Below are 19,844 nucleotides of genomic sequence, written 5' to 3' on the forward strand. Positions count from 1 at the left end.
TTTGGCCCTGTATTACTTCATTACATTCTTTCCCTTAAAGACAAAAAGGGTAAAGACAATTATCTTTCGACAGCAAAGAGGTTCTAACTTTCTGTTGCATTTCCCTTGTCCTTAAATTTTAGGCGTTTAATAAATAAACTGTGTGCTAGAATGAGAGGCCTTATTAATATCTGAGGAATTACGTGACCTTTCCTTGTCAGTGTTTCATTGTGCATTTAAAATTATGTAAAATACTGTGATCCTGGAGATCTGAAATAGGAACAGAAAAACTTAGAACTTCTTATAAATTAGGCAATGTCCGGCAAGTGACAAACAGAGCAACACACAAAATGCTGGAGGAACTCAGCGACTGCAGAGGTCCAGATGAAGTGTCCTGACCCAAAATGACAACTGTCCATTTCCTTTCATAGATGTTGCCTGACCCGTTGAGTCCATCCAGCATTTTGTGTGTTGCTCCAGATTCTGGCATCTGTAGTCTCATGTATTTCCAGAGAGAAACAAAGTTTTTGTTTCAGATTAATTTTAGTAAAATCAAGTAAAAGAAATGTATAAGGTCTTAAATATGTACACAAGTGGAATGAAGGGAATGGGAGGTGGGGTAGAATAAAAGGGAAGATCTGAAGGGTGAGAAAGGATGGAAGACACGAGTGATTAAATGACAAGAAGAATGAACCAAAAAAAGACTGGCAAAGGGACAAGAAAAGAAAGAAAATACAGGTCTAGTATTTATTCTATTCAGTAGCCAAATTAATTCCACAAGAAATATATGTTTTCAAACTCATGGATTCCAACTAGCTGCACTTAATTCCTGCTCCCTGGGGAGGACAATGAAAACCATGTTGTTCTGAGGCTCCTGCAGAAAGTGCACTAAACTTGCTGTGCAGTAAAGTTTTCTTTTTCCCTGACTGAGAGGCTATGGTTAGCACCTTATTTGGTTTCTGCTTTGGGCTTCCTTATGAAAAATATAGCAGTCAATGACATCTGAAATGCCACTGAGTTGACCTAAGCACTTCATGATATATAGTATGAAAGGTTTCTTCTTAGTCTATTGTGCCTAGGCTTCGTAGATTGCATTACGTCACTTACATATTCAAGCACTTTTTCAATGTAATAAGGATTTATTTTCAACTTGCCTCTAATCTTTCTAAAAATTACTTTAAAATAATTACTCCCAGGTATCGATCTCTCTAGTTAAAGGTATAAGTCCTTCCTATCCACTCATTCTAATTTTATATACCTCAATTAAATATCGCTTCATCCTCTTTTCCAAAGTAAACAATCCAAGCCCCTGCCATCTTCTCTTCATGGCTAAAATTCTCCTGTTCTCACAACATTGTCACAATTCCCCTCTGTACCCTCTCAAATGCAATTACATCCTTCATGTAGTGTGGTGACCAGAACTGTACTCAACCCATGGCCTAGCTTCTGATTTAAATAGCTCTACAATATGTCTTAGCTGGTGCTGGAAAGTGTCCCATTTCCACTTTTCTAATGGGTCCATTGGCAAGGAAATTCATCACTCTAATGAAAAGCAAAGAATTCTCCCAGAGTATTTATCTATATTTGTCCTTCAGAAAAAAAGCACACCAGAAACAGATTTGTCTACATATTAAAACAAATTAAAACAAAAAACTTGGATGCTGTGCTCATAGAAGATGCTAATTAAAAGTATGTTTTTTATCATGTACAAATAAGATTGAAGTTTCATGAGTCAGTTTTCATGTATGATTTTACAGCAGAAGCCTACAGTGAGTACACTGAAGATTTGGAGATGATCTAACAATATGTAATTTTCATAAATTGGGTATCTGAGCTGAAATTAAAGTTGCAATGTTCAGTAATTATCACAGAATATCACAATGCCATAGAATCATTTTGATTTAGTGAGCAGTTCAATTAAGTTATATAAGGTCTAAAATTTTCAAACAGATTTTCAAGCTGCAATCCATTGCAGATTGGGTTGTATTAGAAATGTGTCATATGTTACAAAAGAGATGAACTATTCATTTATTCCATTTTATTAAAATTCATTATGTCATGAATGAAATAAGCTGCACAAGATGTACAACAATTAACTTGCACATGCTCATTGTGCAACTGGAAATAGGATACTTAATACACACATCCAGAAAGAGTTTTTTAAAAAGAATTGTTTGAGTATATTTCATAAGAATTCATCACGTCTCACAAATTACAGATAGTATGTACACTGAACGTTACATGGGCTACCCAACGGAAGATGACAATCTTAAATTCTACAAGGTAAGGCCTGGTCATTTTTATAATTCCAGTCACACTGGGGCAACTGTAACCTAATTTGATAGAGTGGGATTGAGTTGTCCACCCTGCCCAATATTACCATTTATTGACTTCATTGGAGAGTACGGTCAAATGGAGCACAAAAGCTGAATCTGCAGCTGATTTTATCAAGTTCCCCTCACACAAATTAGGTAGACATTAGCTCTTTCAGAGAGTATGTATTTGAAAAAAAGATGTAATAGAGTTTCCACATGGCAACACTGGCCTTGCCCTGTTAGAGATATTTCTCTTGTTCTAACCATAACTCCCCCACCCTCTCTACAACTTAAAACTAACTTGTTTTCTCTCTTCCCCAGTTCTAATTAGATATTTGACCAAAAATATTAACACTGTTTCTCTTCCCACTGATGCAGCCTGACTTGCTGAGTGTTTCTAACATTTTCTATTTTTGTTTTAAACATCTGAGATGTTCTTCTTCAAATACTGAAGTGAATTAAGATGAATTTCAGAAAATCACAATGATTGAGACAGGCATTTCCCAATTACCCCATAGGCGAGTCACATAGCATCTATGGAGAGTGGAAAGGAGTGAATGTTTCAAGTCGATTATCACTTCAGGACACCTGGATATTTTCACTCAGTGCTCTCTGCATGCTTAATTTAAAAAGTTATAAATTTTGGAAGTACAAATAAAATATAACATTTTGCATGTGCTTTCTGTAATACATCAATAATTTCCACTTAGTCATTGGTGTCTAAGGAACTATCCTGTAATACTTTAAATTGCTTTCCAGAATTCTACTGTGATGGAAAGAGCTGAAAACTTCAAATTGGTTGATTATCTCCTCATCCATGGAACAGCAGATGGTGAGTCTGACAGATACTAGATCATCCAGTAGTTTAAGCAAACCATACCTATATTTAAACTGCAGATCGGAGACCAATCTGCAGAACAAATACTGAGTAAGCAATAATACTTCATTATGAAGCATTAGGCATCCTATTTAACTTCTGAGTAATTTTCTATACATGTTTACAGAATGCATATTTGTACAATTTAACGCATTATAATGCTTACCAAAAGATGTCAATATATCATTTAGAATTATCACTTAGTTAATCCAGTTCGTTTGCCTTAGCTTAATTTATCAAGCAGACTGGAATATCATTTCACTAATACACTCTTTTTCAGATAATGTCCATTTCCAGCAGGCAGCACAGATTTCAAAAGCTCTTGTTAACAAAGGAGTGGATTTTCAAGCAATGGTAAGTTTAGGCATTGCAGTTCATAAAAATGCAACGTTACTTCATATGCTTTAAGGAATTTTTGTAGAAATTATTTCTGTTAAATCATTAAATAAAATCACATGGAAAATCTTGGGCCAGTTCTTGGTGGAAAAACAATTGGATGTTAATTCTTTTAACTTGTTATTCCACAAGTTGCTGCACTGCCATATATTGAAGTCTATAAATTATGAGCTGGATTATGATTTTAATATGACTGAATGAATGGCAACCATTTGTTCTGAGAAACTTCAGAAGGAGCAGCCTTTGACAAAGTATTCCAACGCCTTCCACTGTAATTCAAGTCTAACTAGTTCAAGACACTGAAAAATACCCTGCAATTCACAAATCCGATCCTACTAATCAATTTACACATGAACAGTAGTATGTCTCACACAAACAGCATCTAGGCCCTACCCTGTAATTAATTTTAAGGTGATGGACCTCCATTAGATTGCCCGATAAATTCAAGAGAGAAAGTTAAGTCTAGTAACTAAAAGCTTTTCAACAACTTAACATGGTTGATCAACACTGATCAATCTCTTCAACCAAGAACGGGAACATTTAGAGTGTCCAACCTCATCTGCTTGCAGTCAACAGTTAAAAACTAAGAAATTTCAATTCATTCTATGTACAATAACATACCACCACTCTGACCCAGAAAGAAGCAACATGAAGTCTCCTTTCTGCAGGTGGTAAATCATTTCCATATTTTAGAACATAGGACATAGAAAACCTACAGCACAATACAGGCCCTTCGGCCCACAAAGTTGTGCCGAACATGTCCCTACCTTAGAAATTACTAGGCTTACCCATAGCCCTCTATTTTTCTCAGCTCCATGTACCTATCCAAAAGTCTCTTAAAATACCCTATCATATCTGCATTCACCACCTTTGCTGGCAGCCCATTCCACACAATCAGCACTCTCTGAGTAAAAAACTTAGCCCTGACATCTCCTCTGTACCTACTCCCCAGCACCTTAAACCTATGTCCTCTTGTGGCAACCATTTCAGCCCTGGGAAAAAGCCTCTGACTATCCACACGATCAATGCCTCTCATCATCTTATACACCTCTTAACAGGCCACCTCTCATCCTCCGTCGCTCCAAGGAGAAAAGGCCCAGTTCACTCAACCTGTTTTCATAAGGCATGCTCCCCAATCCTGGTAGCATCCTTGTAAATCTCCTCTGCACCCTTTCCATGGCTTCCACATTTAAAAAAATCTTAGTTTTCCTTTCCTTCCCTGTGTTTCCTCTCTCTCGGGCCAATCCTTATTTCTCTAATTTATTTTGCTATACATAATTTGACTCTAATTCGTCTCCCTCTTCTGTTGTCCCTTTATTTCCCAGCCCTTTAATCTCATTGAGTAAGACAGTCAATGATTCCACTAATGCATAAGGTGCCAGAAGCTGCATTTCCCTCTCCTTGCCATTTTTATCATGTAGACCCTTAGCAATGTGCAGTGTAAATAATCTGTACAAGGAATCTCTAACTTCAACAAAATGCCCCACTCCAACAAGAACCATTCCATTAAAGCAGATCAGTTGAAAGAAATTTCCTTTAGAATCTCTCCTGCTCCACTCTACTGCCTTTAGCAATTCAGCAGAATTCTTACTTTATCACAAAATCCTGGAATCATTATGAAAAATTAAGAGTCAATTCAGGTCACTGAGTCCATACAGTCCCATTCCCACACTCTATTCCTGTGGCCCTAAAATTTTATTTCTCTCAAGTGCCTATACAATTTCCTTTTGAAATCATTCATAGTCTCTGCTTCGACCACACTCACAGGTGTAAATTATCTCATTACTAATCATTGCATAAACAAGTTCTTCCTCAAACCCATCACTGAATCTCTTGCCAAAAACTTAAATCCATGCCCCCTAGTTCATGTACCATCAGCTAATGGGGACAATTTGTCTACTTTATCTTCTCCTGTCAAAAGCTTGCACACCTCTTAATAAACCTCCCTTTTCTTCGAGGAGAACAATTCCAGCTTCTCTGACATAACCTTGTAATAAAATCACTAATTTCTATAACCGTTCTGCCAAATCTTCTCTGCTTTCTCTCAAGGATTTTTGCATACAACCTTTTCCAAAGTTGCAATGCCAAACTGGATAGAGCTTAGAGAAAATTCCTTAGTATATCTAGGAAAATATTGGTTACTTTGAAATTAGTATCTCAGGGCATATTACTGGAGAGTCATATGAACAACACTTATAGAAGCCTCCACATGATCCTCCTGTCATCCCTTGGAAAGGTCACATATTGACATTGAGAAGTATCTTAAAAATGATCCATGTAAAAGAAAAGGTATACTTTAGCTCTATATAATGGGTGCATTTGGATTCCTCATTTATTTCTTCAAGATCTTATTAATCAATAAGGTTGCATTAATTGAAATGTAATTTGCAGTAATGACTAGATTAGAAATATGTGCTTTTTAATGCAGTGCCTTCCATATGATTTTAGATGACAGTTCACTTCAAACTGATGCAAAATTATTTTGTTATTCAAGGCATTTATTGAGTAAGATTATGCCAGCACATATCTGCTGCCTGCAGTTGGCAATGGTGGTTTCCCCAAAGCCACATCAGACGATTCAGATGTGGAAAGCATATCTTGCTGGCCCAGCATGCCCTGGAGAGTACCAATGAGGACTGGGCAGAGTCAGGGACTCCAAATATGCTTTGGAGAATCTACAACCCTTCAACTCTCTTGAAAGCTTTGCTCCCCACCCCCCTCCATCACCACCACCCTACCCTCCATTTTGCCAACTGTTAAAGCTGTCATTTTAAAGAATTTGAAAAGAAACCAACTTTCAAAGCAAGCTCTGATTTTTCTTTCCTCTTTGTATTTCAGTGGTATACCGACAAGGACCATGCATTAAGCAATCCTGCATCCAATCATCTCTACACCCATATGTCCCATTTCCTACAACAATGTTTCTCTCTCAACCACTGATATCAGAAAATATTTCTTAGCAAGCAGAAAATATTGCGACTATAGAAATGCTGGAAGGACTCAGCCAGTCAAGCAGACCCTTCACTGAGTTCTGATGAAGGATCTTTGACCTGAAATGTTTACTGGTTTCGTGTTCCGCCGATGCTGCTTGATTGGCTGAGTTCTTCCAGCATTTCTGTTTTTGTTTCAGATTCTAGCATCTGCAGTTTTGTTTTCCAATATTACAACTAAAGCATTTGTATTGATAAAATATTATGATCCAGGTCTCCAAAAGATGGTTTATATTTTTCTTTTTAATGTCTCAATTGTTAATGTATTATTTGAATTATTTTAACATTTTCCATTTGAAAAATTGTCAATTTCAAATAAATGGTTCACCTTGGATACTTGTCTAAGTGAAAGCAATGTGAAATTGAACAAGTTGATATAACTTCAATAGTTAATGACTATTTTTGCTTTTACAACTGTTATTTTTTTGTCACTTGCTACAGTTTGCAAAGTAATCAATCAGAGTTCATACTACTTAAGCAGAACCAGCTTCCAACTTTATCTAGAAGTTTTATTCAAGAGTAAAATAACTGATTCACATCTCCCAGCAACCAAAACTCTGGTGAGATTGTCCTAGAATGGACATGATTTTTTTTGGGCTATGTTTTTACTATTATTTGACTTTTCTTTAGTGAGCTATTTAATCAGAGTACCATAATGGCTCTTCAATGGAGTACAGAACATTTTAATCATTATCCTATATTGATTAAAACATTTTAATTTTGCAACAAGATTGAGCCAATCCAGAACCTTATGCAAAGTAAAATGATATCTCACTGCTCTTTGCAAAAATTCCATATCCTTATTAGGTAGTAAGGGGTATAATGTGAAAAGGACTCCTTCATCCACATAAAAGGAACTCAGGAATATCTCCCCTCTGCACAACTTCATTCCTGAAAAATGCAATGACATTCATGCAGTATTCTGGAAAGAGTTCAATTCTTTTACTGTGAATGTTATTCAATTCATTCAGCATAAATGTTAGAAAAGCTACCTACTCCCAAGTAGATAAGGAAAAAAGCACATTGAAGCTTTTCTTTGTACTTGGGGTCCTTGCAGAATTTAGAACTGGCTGAACAATAAGTAATTTCAGTTAAGTGCAGATCATTGTTACATTCTGATGACCTGAACCTCCTAAAAGGACATGTAAGGTATTATTCTATAATTTACTCTTTCTACACCGTTTCATTGACTCAAGATTAAAAGATTGCTCATTCCTTGATGGAATCTATTTACAAATCAGTTGTATCCTGTCATAAATGGAATTGTAGAAAATGAAACTGTGCTAGATACTCGATTGTAATCAGACTTATTTTTGCATAAGTGGCCAAACTATTTACAACTGTACTCACCACTTATAGAATCTGTGTTCAATGCTGTATGTGAATTTATAAACATTTTTAATTTCATTTATTTTCAGCTCCGTGTTATTTGCAGCGAATAGTATACATTGCTAGATTTTGCATAATTTTTACACATTTCAATAATGAAAGCTGTTCATTTAAGAACTTTAACAAATTGCTTCCTTGCAAATAAATGGTAATGTTTGTAAATTTGTATTCTTTATGCAGTTGATTCATAGGGACTAGGATATAATATTGTTCAAGGTTACATAAAATTGTGGGAAAGAGTTAAGGATGTGATTATTGGTAATAGTGGGACAATATGAGGGTTCAGGTTGCATTGATTAATCTTGTATTCAACTGAGTATAGAAGATGGATTAAAGGATTCACTTTTGTAATTGGAGAGAAACTTTTTCCTCAGAAGATGAAGTCCAATGGAGAATGTAATCTAAAATTACAGCTAGACCTGTTGTAGGTGATATCAGGAAGCACTTATTTACACAAAGTAATAGAAATATGGAATACTCTTTTAAAAAAAAAGCTGCTGCTGCAGTGAAAAATCTCAAACCCAAGAATGATAAACTTGTTTTGAAAGTTACCGAATCAAGTTGGATATAGATCTGTCCTAATCTTACCAGATGGTAGAACATGCTTGTGGGTTTGAACCATCCACTGCTTTTCTGATGTTTCCAAGTGGGTTGGTTGCAGATGCAATGAATCAGAACTCAGTTATTGGACCTTTTCAGAAATAAGAGAAAATATTTGGGCAGAGGTAAAGGTACTGTGCTTCCTTATTCAAGAGGTGACTCACCCCTGGTTTGGGAAGCCACGAATGCATATCTTTACACAAGAGAACAGAGATGTTGTGATTGCAATAAATTTAAGGCATTGCTAACACCCAGATTATTGAAGTAAACTCCAATAATCTGGCACCTTTGGTAGTGCCAGAAGAGTGGATTTTCCAGACTATTGGAATGTTATTTCTATTAATACCCAAACTCACTTTAACTTCACATTTTTGTATGCATGTTACACAGCAGTATAATAAATTTTCCATTGAACTTAGTGAATTTAAAGGGAATGGGAACCTTACAAGCATTTTGGATCTCAGCACCTCCCATATTCCTGACCAGTGATGTTCTCAACCCCAACTCTGGCTCCAGCTGAATTCCAGAACTTCAGGTCTAGCCACACACTCTGCTTGCACTCTGGCCACCACTCACATTCCAGACTAATGAGTGGGCCAAATGCCAAATCATCAGGATTTCCAAACAAACGGCTGCCGGATTATCACAGAAAAACTACCTGACATTCAATTGCAAATTATCAGCCATGAATGCTTGTGTTTTCTCAATGTGCAGATGGTCTACAAGGCCTATTCAATATTCCTCATTGCAAATATGAAATAAATAAGATCATGATACCTTTACTGTAGACCTTTGTTTGTGTGTCTTATTTGTTAAATGAAATAACTAATATGGCTTCTAAGGGAAGCTATATCTAAAAGTATGTATTTATGTTTTGTAATCTGCTACGTGCCAAATAATTCTATCATTCAAAATGGTTTGATGTGACGTTCAATAGGAAGCAGTCCTGTGACTTGGCCATTGCTTTGGAAAGGGTCTGGCAACCTGTTCCAACAGATAAAAGTGGGATTTGTATCCATTCTAGTTAAAGTACTTTCTCACCCCAGTGAAGCACAAGTTTTGCCTATTTCATGCCATCCTAGACTGTTCAGTAAATACCAAATTGGTAAATTAATTGGCCTGTAATTGGGTGGCAAAGAATTGGGGGTGGGAGTGGGAGTTGATGGGGAAGTGTGAGGGCAAATTGGATTAGCGTAGATAGGGCTTGATGATTGATGATTGGCATGAACATGATGGGCCAAAGCACCTGGTTCCATGCTATCTGATTCTAAGATTCTGTGACTTATTGGCGAGCATTAAGTCTTCGAATAACTACACTGAACATTAAAAAAAATTGCTACAATCAAATTTAAAAAATCAGATGGTCAGATAGCATCTATAGAGAGAGGAGTAGGGCTAACCTTTCAGGTTGGCAACCATCATCAAAATTGGGAAATGTTGGACATGATACAAGTTTAAAATTGTCGAGAAAGTGGCGATGGGCAAAGAGAACAGAAGGACTGTGATAGTGGAAAGGGAAACAGGTAACATTTCATGTCAATGGCCCTTCATCATAAGCTGTAAATAAATAAATAAAACACATTCTTCACTACACTCATTGCGTAAGTCCCCCCCCAACCACCCCTTCAAATCTTTGCTTAGTACATGCTCAGGAGATGCAACATGTGCTCTTATGCGCATTAAGGGCACATTTTGACCATTTTTTAAGAATGCTAACATACTAATCTCATAGAATGTTTTATCTTACCAATAAATAAATTCTACAGAATAAAGTTTGTTCAGTGCATTATGAGCATACAGATGCCACTCTCTGCTGTTAGCCTGAAGTGGTGAAATATACTTCTAATTTCCATCCTCCCCTTGACTCCATTTCTGGGATTAGGGCAACAACCAGAACCTCTTATTGCTATTTTAATTACCCTTCCATGCTGGCCACTTAGAATAAGGCCCCCCTCTCCATTCTTTAGGTCTCTCCACCTCCTTTGCATCTGTTCTGATTATTCTATTTTCCATTCCAATGCTTTTGTTTTTTTCTTGTTATTTATTTGCTCACAGAAGTCAGATATTGTGAATAACGGCAGCTTTCATTGTCTGTTGCTAATTGCACCTGAACTGAGGAGGCTGCCAACCATATTTTCTTCCTTTTTCTTCAACTGGTGATTCCTTATCACCATAGCTGACAGGGTCTTCAACAATGCCAGTTCCATTTCATGCGTTTCTGCTTTTACCCTCTCCCCTTCCTCCCAAAACCATAGTAAAACTCATTTCATCCTCATGGGCCATGCCACCCACTTCCACATACAATGGATGATCCTCCTCCACTTCCAGCATCTGAAGTCTGATGCCACCACCGAAAGCAACTGACTTTCCATTTTCCTTTTGATATCCTGGTCCACCTTTCAATCACCAATAGCACCCTGCTCTTTCCAAGGCACATTCACTCATGCAATCTTAGGAGATGCAACACCTGCTCTATTACCTCCTCACTTCCTATCAACCAGGGAGCCAAACAGTATTTCAAGGTGAAGCAGTGGGGCAATTACCCAATGTAGTGGAAAGAGCACAGAGCATTGAATACTACATACTAAACTGAAAGAAGTACAAGCAAACCAATGTTTTAGACTTTGAATAGTGAAAAGGGAGGAGATCAAAGGGCACATGTTGCATCTTCTGAGCACGTACAGGAAAATGTTATGAGAAAGGCTTTTTATCTGCATCTAAGCTGGTATGTTTTTTTACTATCATCAACTTGAAACATTAGCTCTCCTTTCACAGATAGTGCCTGACCTGCTGGGCATTTATGACAATTATCTCATTTCATATTTTCAGCATCCACATTATAATGCACATGGTTAAAATCATGTAAGTTAGTACTAAAACTCTTTCTAACACTTTAAAGTCTCTTTATATCTGATAGTCTGTAAAGTTTATAGATAAGATAAAAATTCTATGAGATTGGTACATTAGTATTCCAAAACAATGTTGAAAATGTATACCTTTACTGCTAAGATCATTTTGATATCTTTATTAGAATCTTTATAATTTAACAATATGTCAATATTATGACATTTGCTGCAAATTACAAAAACAAACCCATGAAGGTTAACTCAAGAATTAGAAATATATGCAATATTAATCTTAACCATGATGTGATAAAACAAATTCAATAAATATTTCACAAGGTGCACATTAAATTGCAGCTTTTACTTTTGTTACTCTAGTGAATGGTCATAAATATGTCTTAAATGTTCAAAAACCAAACAGCGTAATCCCATGTATATAACCAAACCAAACCACAAATTATCACTGTTACTCACTAGGTTTATGAACGGTCAAATTTAATATTGATCTGTTGAAGATAAGAAATAGCTAAAACTGAAAGTTAATTGCATATGTTACTTATTTCAATGTTCTAATCAAATGAATAGAACGTGTTTTCAAATAAAAAATAATTTAAACTAACAAATTTACTCCCTTCACAGGAAAAATGTGAATATATCTTAAACTATATCCAAAAAATCTGGAGTGTCTGCCTTTTCGTCTCAATTCTCTGTGATAGTGAAATGAAATCAGTCCTTTCATAGGTAAAGAATAAATTTTCAACTATTTCCAGTGCAAACGCCAGCTTAATTCCAAGCAATTATTTCCCCCATCACCTAATAGTAATTATTGGTATCTGTGGTGTATAGTCTGAGAAGTCCCTTCAGAAGTGGTTTCAGAAACAACAATCTGCAGGGTCAACAGTACTCCTCAGTAACTCACTGCTTTCCCCTACATCGTCAAAATCACTGAGCACAAACATTTCACAATGTAAAGAAGCGGAATGGTTTTGTTATGCACCATTCACTTTGAGCTAAAAGCGTGCAATTGTTTGGAAAATAGGAAGTCATCCGGAAGAGTAAAAATCTTAAGTGATTTTCCTGAAACTTTTCAAATCAGGTGGAAAGCAAAGTTTAAAAAAAAGGATGATTCAACAATTGGTAATCCAAAATGTCAGAGAAATAAGAATGGCAACAGCACAAATTGAGTTTCTCTAAATGGAAATGACGATGTTTTCCCCTATTGCTCAACCACCCTATGACTATATAAAGGGACCAGGTATTGGTAGAAGCACAGATAAGCTTTGGGAACCATCCACACTTCTTAGAGAAAGGAAAGCTGCGGTTTCTCTACAGGGTTGATTCTGATTTCAAGTGGTTCACCAGAAGGTAAGGATGAATTTAAAAACCATGAGGAGATACTGTGGAAGGTGCAGTGATTCTGTACTATGGCTTGCCTTTGAAAAAAGTTGGTGCAAGCCGAGAGTTTGCCCATGACCTGCTGTGAAGAGGGCTGCACTGCTCCAGCATCAAAGGGGCTGCAGTATGCCTCATTCAATACTGGCCTTTCTTCTTTTGCAATAGACTTCTTTGGTAATAAGGTTGCAACTACTTATTTCAGCCAGTTAACCGATTTTTCATTTCTTATCCAATTTAACAATCTTTCTTATTCTTCTGTGGTTTTAATATATTACTTTCAGTGTTGCTTACATTGGATATATCCTACATCTGTTTATGCTATAATTTGTAAAATAGATTAGACAAACTATTACCTTTAGTTAAAGATAAAGGGAACTGTAAAGATAAGGGAATGCTAAGTATGTGGTATTAAGGCTATTGCTGATCTGGATGGTGGGAATGACAAGCTTGATTCTTTTTAACTCCAAGCATTTTCTACATTTTCCTGAATAATTTCTTAATATTTTTAGCAGGTTGAAATCAGATCTTTTTTGATGTACCCTTTTGAATGTGTATTCTTTGCAGCAGAATAAAATGAAAGGTATTGGCTCTGTTGCTGCCGTGCTGCTTTTGATGCTAATACAAAATAGTTGCCAAAAACCAATGCACGACACGGAAGAAATATCCAGGTAAGATATTATTCAGAAAATTGAACTGCAAAAGCTAATGTGTACAATGAATATTGCAAGGCAACTACTCGTTAAATTTAAACACTCTATTAAATTGACCAGCTTATTAAAGACTCGTCCTGAAAGCCATTATACTGACAAACTGTACTCCATTAGCTCAACCAACTGCTCAGGAAGTTGAGCACTTTTTATTGTTGCTTACATAAAGTGGAATATCCATCACCAAAACTAACTTTCTTATTATTTTATAAATATCATGAATACCATTGTTTCATTGATATTTGCTATTCCAGCCACTATTGTAACCTTTAGGGATTATATATGTTCATTTTACATCTTTAGTACTGTTGTTCTGCATTCACTTACACGTGGATGTGAGGCATAAAGCTTTGGGGTCTGTTCAAACTGCATGTTGTGTCAATTGTATCTGTGAGTTCTTGCAATCCAGTTAACAAAATCAAGCCAATCTATCTTTTATGATTTTGTGGACTAGAGATTTGATTCATATTTATGTTGCTCACTGATTGATAAATAAGTCTGGTCAAAATTAAGACTCGGGCAAGTTTCCACTGATTGCACATTTTTGCAACTGTTTAAGGGGGCTCCTCAAATTATCATTTTTAGGTGAAAAAGCACTAATGGGTTAAAGATTTAAGCATTAAACAAATATTTAATTCCATAACTATGCCATAATGATTTTAGTCATTTTCAGTGGCTTGGTTTACTCATAGGCTGTGGACACCTATTAAAATGTTTGTTTATAGCAGTAAGAACCATTTTTGTTGTTTTAATAAAGCTACACTAGGTTCTTAAATACATCAATGTACATTTTTTAATGTGAGAGGTTACCCAATTGTGCTGGTTCATGCAACACCTCACATTTGCAACTAAGTTTGAGTATAACTTTGAACTGTAACTTCAGTGCAATTTCAAGCACAATTTGCAACCAGGTTGCCCACTATATACAAAGCATACTTACTCCTGAATGTACACCAAGTGAGGTCCAAAATACAAAATTATACAAATGACAATTTAAATTGCTATTTCCATTCATGTAGTTATAGGAAAAATGTGAAATATGTAATATAAGTGATTTCATGCTTCTTGGTCAACCACATAATAATACACAGCTATATCTCTAAACAGTACACTGGAGACATCAGAGAAACAATTGGATAAGTCCAATTCACTGCAGGATGTGAAACGCCATTCTGAAGGCACCTTTGCCAGTGATTACAGTAAATATATGGACAATAGACGTGCAAAAGACTTTGTACAATGGCTAATGAATACAAAACGAAATGGGTAAAATATTTTCTTTAAGCTTTCTTTAGACCTTTAGATAAGTATCACTAGTAATGTTTAGCAATGCCCTGAGATCACTTCTATGTGTGATATATTTCCTTTACTTTTTTCTTTCTTTTATCTCTGGACAATAAAAACAACTGTTCTTTGGCATTATACTTTAACTGCTGGGATAAATCTATTTGCTACAAAGTCAATTGTTGAGAAACTTATTTAAATAATGATTCCTGCAAAATGATTCTGCAAACATCTCCCAGAATTTCTATTAATAGTAAAACATTAAGAGCTCAAAGAAATATATTCCTTTATAAGGATCAAACCATTCCCTCCCCTTTCATCACAACTCTCATTTCCATCTCTCTCCGGAAATACATCAGCCCTCAAATTCAGAGGGTTCTTTCAGTAAGAACCCCATTTGAAACAGTGTAAGCAGCCAAAATGGTTGTTTATACTGTTCATTCACAGTTTCTTGGAAAGTTCTTATAGAACTTCAGGACAATTGCACTCATTCACCATGTGCACTTCATTAGCTTCCCTGATAAGTTGTTCTCTCACTCAATTATTCACTGTTTAAAGAAAAACTCCCTTAGACTTAGATTACTTTATAGCAATTGAAACAATCACTGTTCTGAATAGTTTCAAAGACTTAATTCTATTTCCCAAAGAAAATTATCATAGGATAGTTACAGCACAGAAGGAGGCCATTCAGTCAATAGTGTCCACACCAGCAAATTAGTTAAAGTTCATTAGCTTTCCACCATAACTTAGATTTTTAACACCTAAATGAGTATCTATTTTTTTTCGCATCTTCATCTTCTTCTCTGAAGAAGGTTAATAATTGATGTTAACGTCTCCATTTTTACCAATAGATGCTTACTGATCTGTTCAGGATTTCTAGTAGTTCACGTTTTCATTTTAGATTTCCAGCATTTGCAGATTTTGCTTTTTCTTTTAGTCTGTTAGTCCAATCCACTACTCATTCTTTTTGAACTGCAGCTGAGCACTGGGCTGTAAAGTTCAGAATTATAAGTCATAACCACTTGAATCTCGTGGCAGTCAATGAGCAGTTCCATTTAACATGTGTGCCCTCTTTTGCTTTCTTGTTCTCACATATAATATGTTATGATTATCTGTGCTGAATTACATCTAACACCTACTGGCCCAGTTGATAGTTGATTTAAAATCTTTGAATCTTGTTTCTTAGTAATTTTTAGGGTCCCATACATTTTCCACTCAGAAAGGTTCCCAGTTATGATGTTCTTGTTCTTAAGCCAATTTTCCATTAACTGTCATTATTTAAATCTAATGAATTATTTTTACACATTTTGTTCTACTCTGATAATACAATCAGCTAAAAATGTTAATGTTCCTGGTTGTTAGAAAAAAATTACATTCACTTGCTATATAAAATCAAGATTTAAGAAGTGCATTTAAATAATAAAATCTCCTTTCATCCACAAACATTTCACTGCATAAGCAATTTCCTATTCACAAAAATCTCGTGGAATTCCTATTATCTATTAAACATGTTAATTTATGCTACAAATGGTGCATCTTTGGAACAGTACATAAATTCTGAAAGTTGCAAAGGCAGCTACTTCTGAGGTAAAAATTTTACAAATGTAATGTTTACACATGCTGCTTATACACAACTTAATTTCTGTTCAACCAGTGACAAAACAAAGAGACATGCAGAAGGAACTTATACAAGCGATGTAGATTCTCTTTCCGACTACTTCAAAGCAAAACGCTTTGTAGATTCACTTGCAGGTTACAGCAAGCACCAAAATGGGTAAGTTATTAATAATAAAAGATGTTCAAATTGTAGCTCTCATTGTGATCATTATTGCTTTTTCAATGGTTACAATTAAATTTCCTAAACAGATCAAGTACGGCATGCAAGTGAATTGTTAATTTTAGTACTTCATGATACTTTCAACTGACATCAGAGATACCTTTGTCAAAATGTGTATGGCATGCTAACATTATTCTAAATACCAGTTCCACTCATACAGAGAAATATTTCATGAAATTTAGCAGGGGCATTTCCAAGAGAAACGTCGAATCTACCAGATACTCGGAAGGAAGTTACAATAATGATTTAAGTTCTTATCTAGAGGTGAAGGCAGCAAAGGACTTTATTGACTGGCTAATAAAGGGACGTGGCAGAAGGGAGTAAGTGCTTCAAATCATTCACAACTGATTGTAGGAACCAGCATATTACTACTTTTTTCATTGTTAAGTAACTGCATTTTATACCAAACATATTAAATAGGAGTAACAAATCACTTTGTAAAACTAAGATGTTCTATAAATAATGCAAGTTTAGTTAAGTAAATTCAATGTAAAATTATGTCACAGTGAAATAGAATATAATAATTAATTATTATTACCATAGAATTACTGTTCACATTAATAACATAAGGGTGATAGGGAAAAGGGTTTCTACTGCATAACTAAAATTAAGTTCTCCTTGTGGATATGATAGATTCAAAGTTGTATTATTTTAACTAGAAAGCTAATCATTGCTTAAATTACCATCTCATTCAATGAGATGTCCTGGAAAACTATAATCTTTTAATTTTACTTTCATTCCTTTGATATTTGCATTCTAAACTCCTTTCCATATTTTCAGGTTTCCAGAAGAAGGTAAAGAAAACCTGAATGAAGTGATTCCTGAGGACATGGACAGAAGGCATGCTGATGGAACCTTCACCAGTGAAATTAGTGTTGTCTTGGACACCATGGCTGCCAAGGAGTTTTTGAACTGGCTCATAAACTCCAAAACCATCCAGTCAAGGTAAGAAGCAACAAACTACTGTAAATTACATGTACTACTGAAGAGTTTAAATGTGCAGCAAATCTAATATTCAGTGTGATTCCAACATGTTAGCTGATAAAATCTGTTCAATAGCTACTTAAGAATTACAAAATAGCAGTACAGCATAATATTTCACAAGGGACTAGGAGCATCATTGTATTAAAGATAAGGAATAATTTTGTGTTTCACAATAGGTTTGTGAGTAATTTTCACCTTCACCCCTTGGACAGTAAACTGGCAGGGCATCCATTGTAAAATACACGATATTTAAACAAATTATAATGAGAGGTCATCAATCTGAAATGTTACCTGTTTCTCTGCATGAAAGCTCCTCACTTGTTGAGTCTTTCCAGTCTTTTCCATTTTAATTTCACTCAGTTTCTAAAGATTTGAAGGATTAAAATTACCTGATTAATATTGAATAGATTATGCTAATGAGAGAACCTCCTCAATAATCCCTTATGCTCAATGATGGATTTCCTGTATTAGTTAATGCATTATGTAAAACTCTTATGCTGATCTCAGCATAAACTTAATACCAAGTTCAGGCATAATTTGTATATTTGTTGAATCAGCTAGCTGTGCTTGCTTAAAAGGTTTTGCCTAAAACTATTACTTAGAAGGCTTAATTTGGAATATATTCAAATTTGCTTTGTTTATTTAAATGGCTGTTTCAGATTTATTATTATAAATTATAATGTTCTCACCCAAAGGAGCAATCTTTCATATCTACATTTCCCCATTCCACTGGGTATATAAAATGCAAAGGGAAGATACTAGACAATGAACATGCGTAGCAGCAGGTTAGCATGGCAGCATAGAAAAGGGAAGGACAATTAACATTTCAGGTTGGAACCTGTTCAAATGAAGGCTGTGTTACTTTTGATCTTCATTTCCCATGATTTGCCTTTTTCCAATCTGGAGCTCTCATATTTGCTATTTTAATGAGATGAGATCTGAAATATATATTACATTTATAAATATTATATTAACTGTTTGATTTGAGCAATATTATTCACATATCTTTATGCAGCTTAATTTTCCAAGTGTTACTATGCAAAGAATCTAACTGCTGCTCTCTCCACAGGGACTCTGAAATAGAATTTTTCAGCGAGTTCAAGTAAAAGAAGAGACTGATTTCAGTTTAGCATTTTGTGTTGTAACATTGGCCATGCCTTGATAAAATATTTACAGCTTTTTGTTTCGCAAGTGACACAGAATGTTATATGAAGCCATAATGCTTTGCATGCAAAAGAATTGACAAAGTGTAATGTGTTTTGAAGTAGGAATTTCAGTAAATAAATGTTATTAAAAGGATACTTAAAAGGAATAGCATAAGAACTATAAGTCACCTCAGCAATTCTGTATCGTACAATATACCAAACTACCTGTTCAGATCTATTTTACGAAATTATTTTTCTAACAAATAATTTGTATATATTTGAACAAATAATTGTAGTCAATATCTATTTAAATCTTTTGGTTTAATTTAAAAGCTCTGTTTAAAAAAAGAGTCTAATATCCCAGTTTGAAATTAGTATGTTTTAAGCAGATAACTAACGCAAAGCTTTTAAGGCATAAACAGTAAGTATGAATAAAACTTTTCATGATACTGAATCTGTAGTTCAGTTTCACAGAATCTTCATTATGTTCACGATGAAAAAATATGACTGTTCAACTCTATATTTTATCAAATGAAACAGTACAGGACAAAGCCAATCACTTAGCATTATTTTCTTTAATCTTAACAATATTTCATCTCTAATACATTGCTTATTGTTGAAGATACTCAAATCCAACAAGAAAATTGTAAAAGACTAAAAGGACACTCACACATAATATTATTTACACACATTATCTATTTGGTATACTATAAATGGGCCACTAAACTAATTGCACCTGGAGCAACACAGGTATCCTCCGAGGCAAACATTATTGCCATGGCTCAACTACATTTATGTATAGAACTGAAAACAAGAATAGTTTTACGCAAGGATCTTTATAAATTCAGAGCAAATGACAAATCAACAACCCAACACACAAATTTAAATCAGCAATAGAGTTAAAATATCAAAACGACAAATGACACTGACATAACAATTCTCAACATTGTTTTTTTTCCCAAGAATATAATGGTCCCCAGAAAGTGAATAAGTGAATGATAATTCAGTAACAAGGCAGCAGATACACAAGATTACCACTGGAATAAAGGTGGTTGTTACATTTGTTTTTCACACTGAGAATTAAAGATAAATGAATACTTTTA

The 19,844-nt window shown here is 35.1% G+C and overlaps 2 protein-coding genes across 2 annotated transcripts in view; both read left to right on the forward strand.

The window, feature by feature from the left end:
- Positions 1–6,516, forward strand: part of fap (fibroblast activation protein, alpha) — a 107,662-nt gene extending 101,146 nt beyond the window's left edge. Inside the window, exons 23-26 of the mRNA XM_052011703.1 lie at positions 2,198–2,262; positions 3,054–3,126; positions 3,452–3,525; positions 6,406–6,516. Of these exons, the coding sequence (XP_051867663.1) occupies positions 2,198–2,262; positions 3,054–3,126; positions 3,452–3,525; positions 6,406–6,507 (314 nt within the window). The 3' untranslated portion in view covers positions 6,508–6,516. The remainder of the gene's footprint in view (positions 1–2,197; positions 2,263–3,053; positions 3,127–3,451; positions 3,526–6,405) is intronic.
- A 6,841-nt stretch (positions 6,517–13,357) lies between these two features.
- Positions 13,358–17,561, forward strand: LOC127574361 (pro-glucagon-like). The gene is made up of 5 exons (XM_052023314.1): positions 13,358–13,452; positions 14,599–14,757; positions 16,430–16,473; positions 16,860–16,932; positions 17,393–17,561. The coding sequence occupies exons 1-5, from the start codon at positions 13,358–13,360 to the stop codon at positions 17,559–17,561; spliced, it is 540 nt and encodes a 179-aa protein (XP_051879274.1).
- The last annotated feature ends 2,283 nt before the right edge of the window (positions 17,562–19,844 follow it).

Source organism: Pristis pectinata, chromosome 1, assembly GCF_009764475.1.
Source record: "Pristis pectinata isolate sPriPec2 chromosome 1, sPriPec2.1.pri, whole genome shotgun sequence".
Lineage (NCBI taxonomy): Eukaryota > Metazoa > Chordata > Chondrichthyes > Rhinopristiformes > Pristidae > Pristis > Pristis pectinata.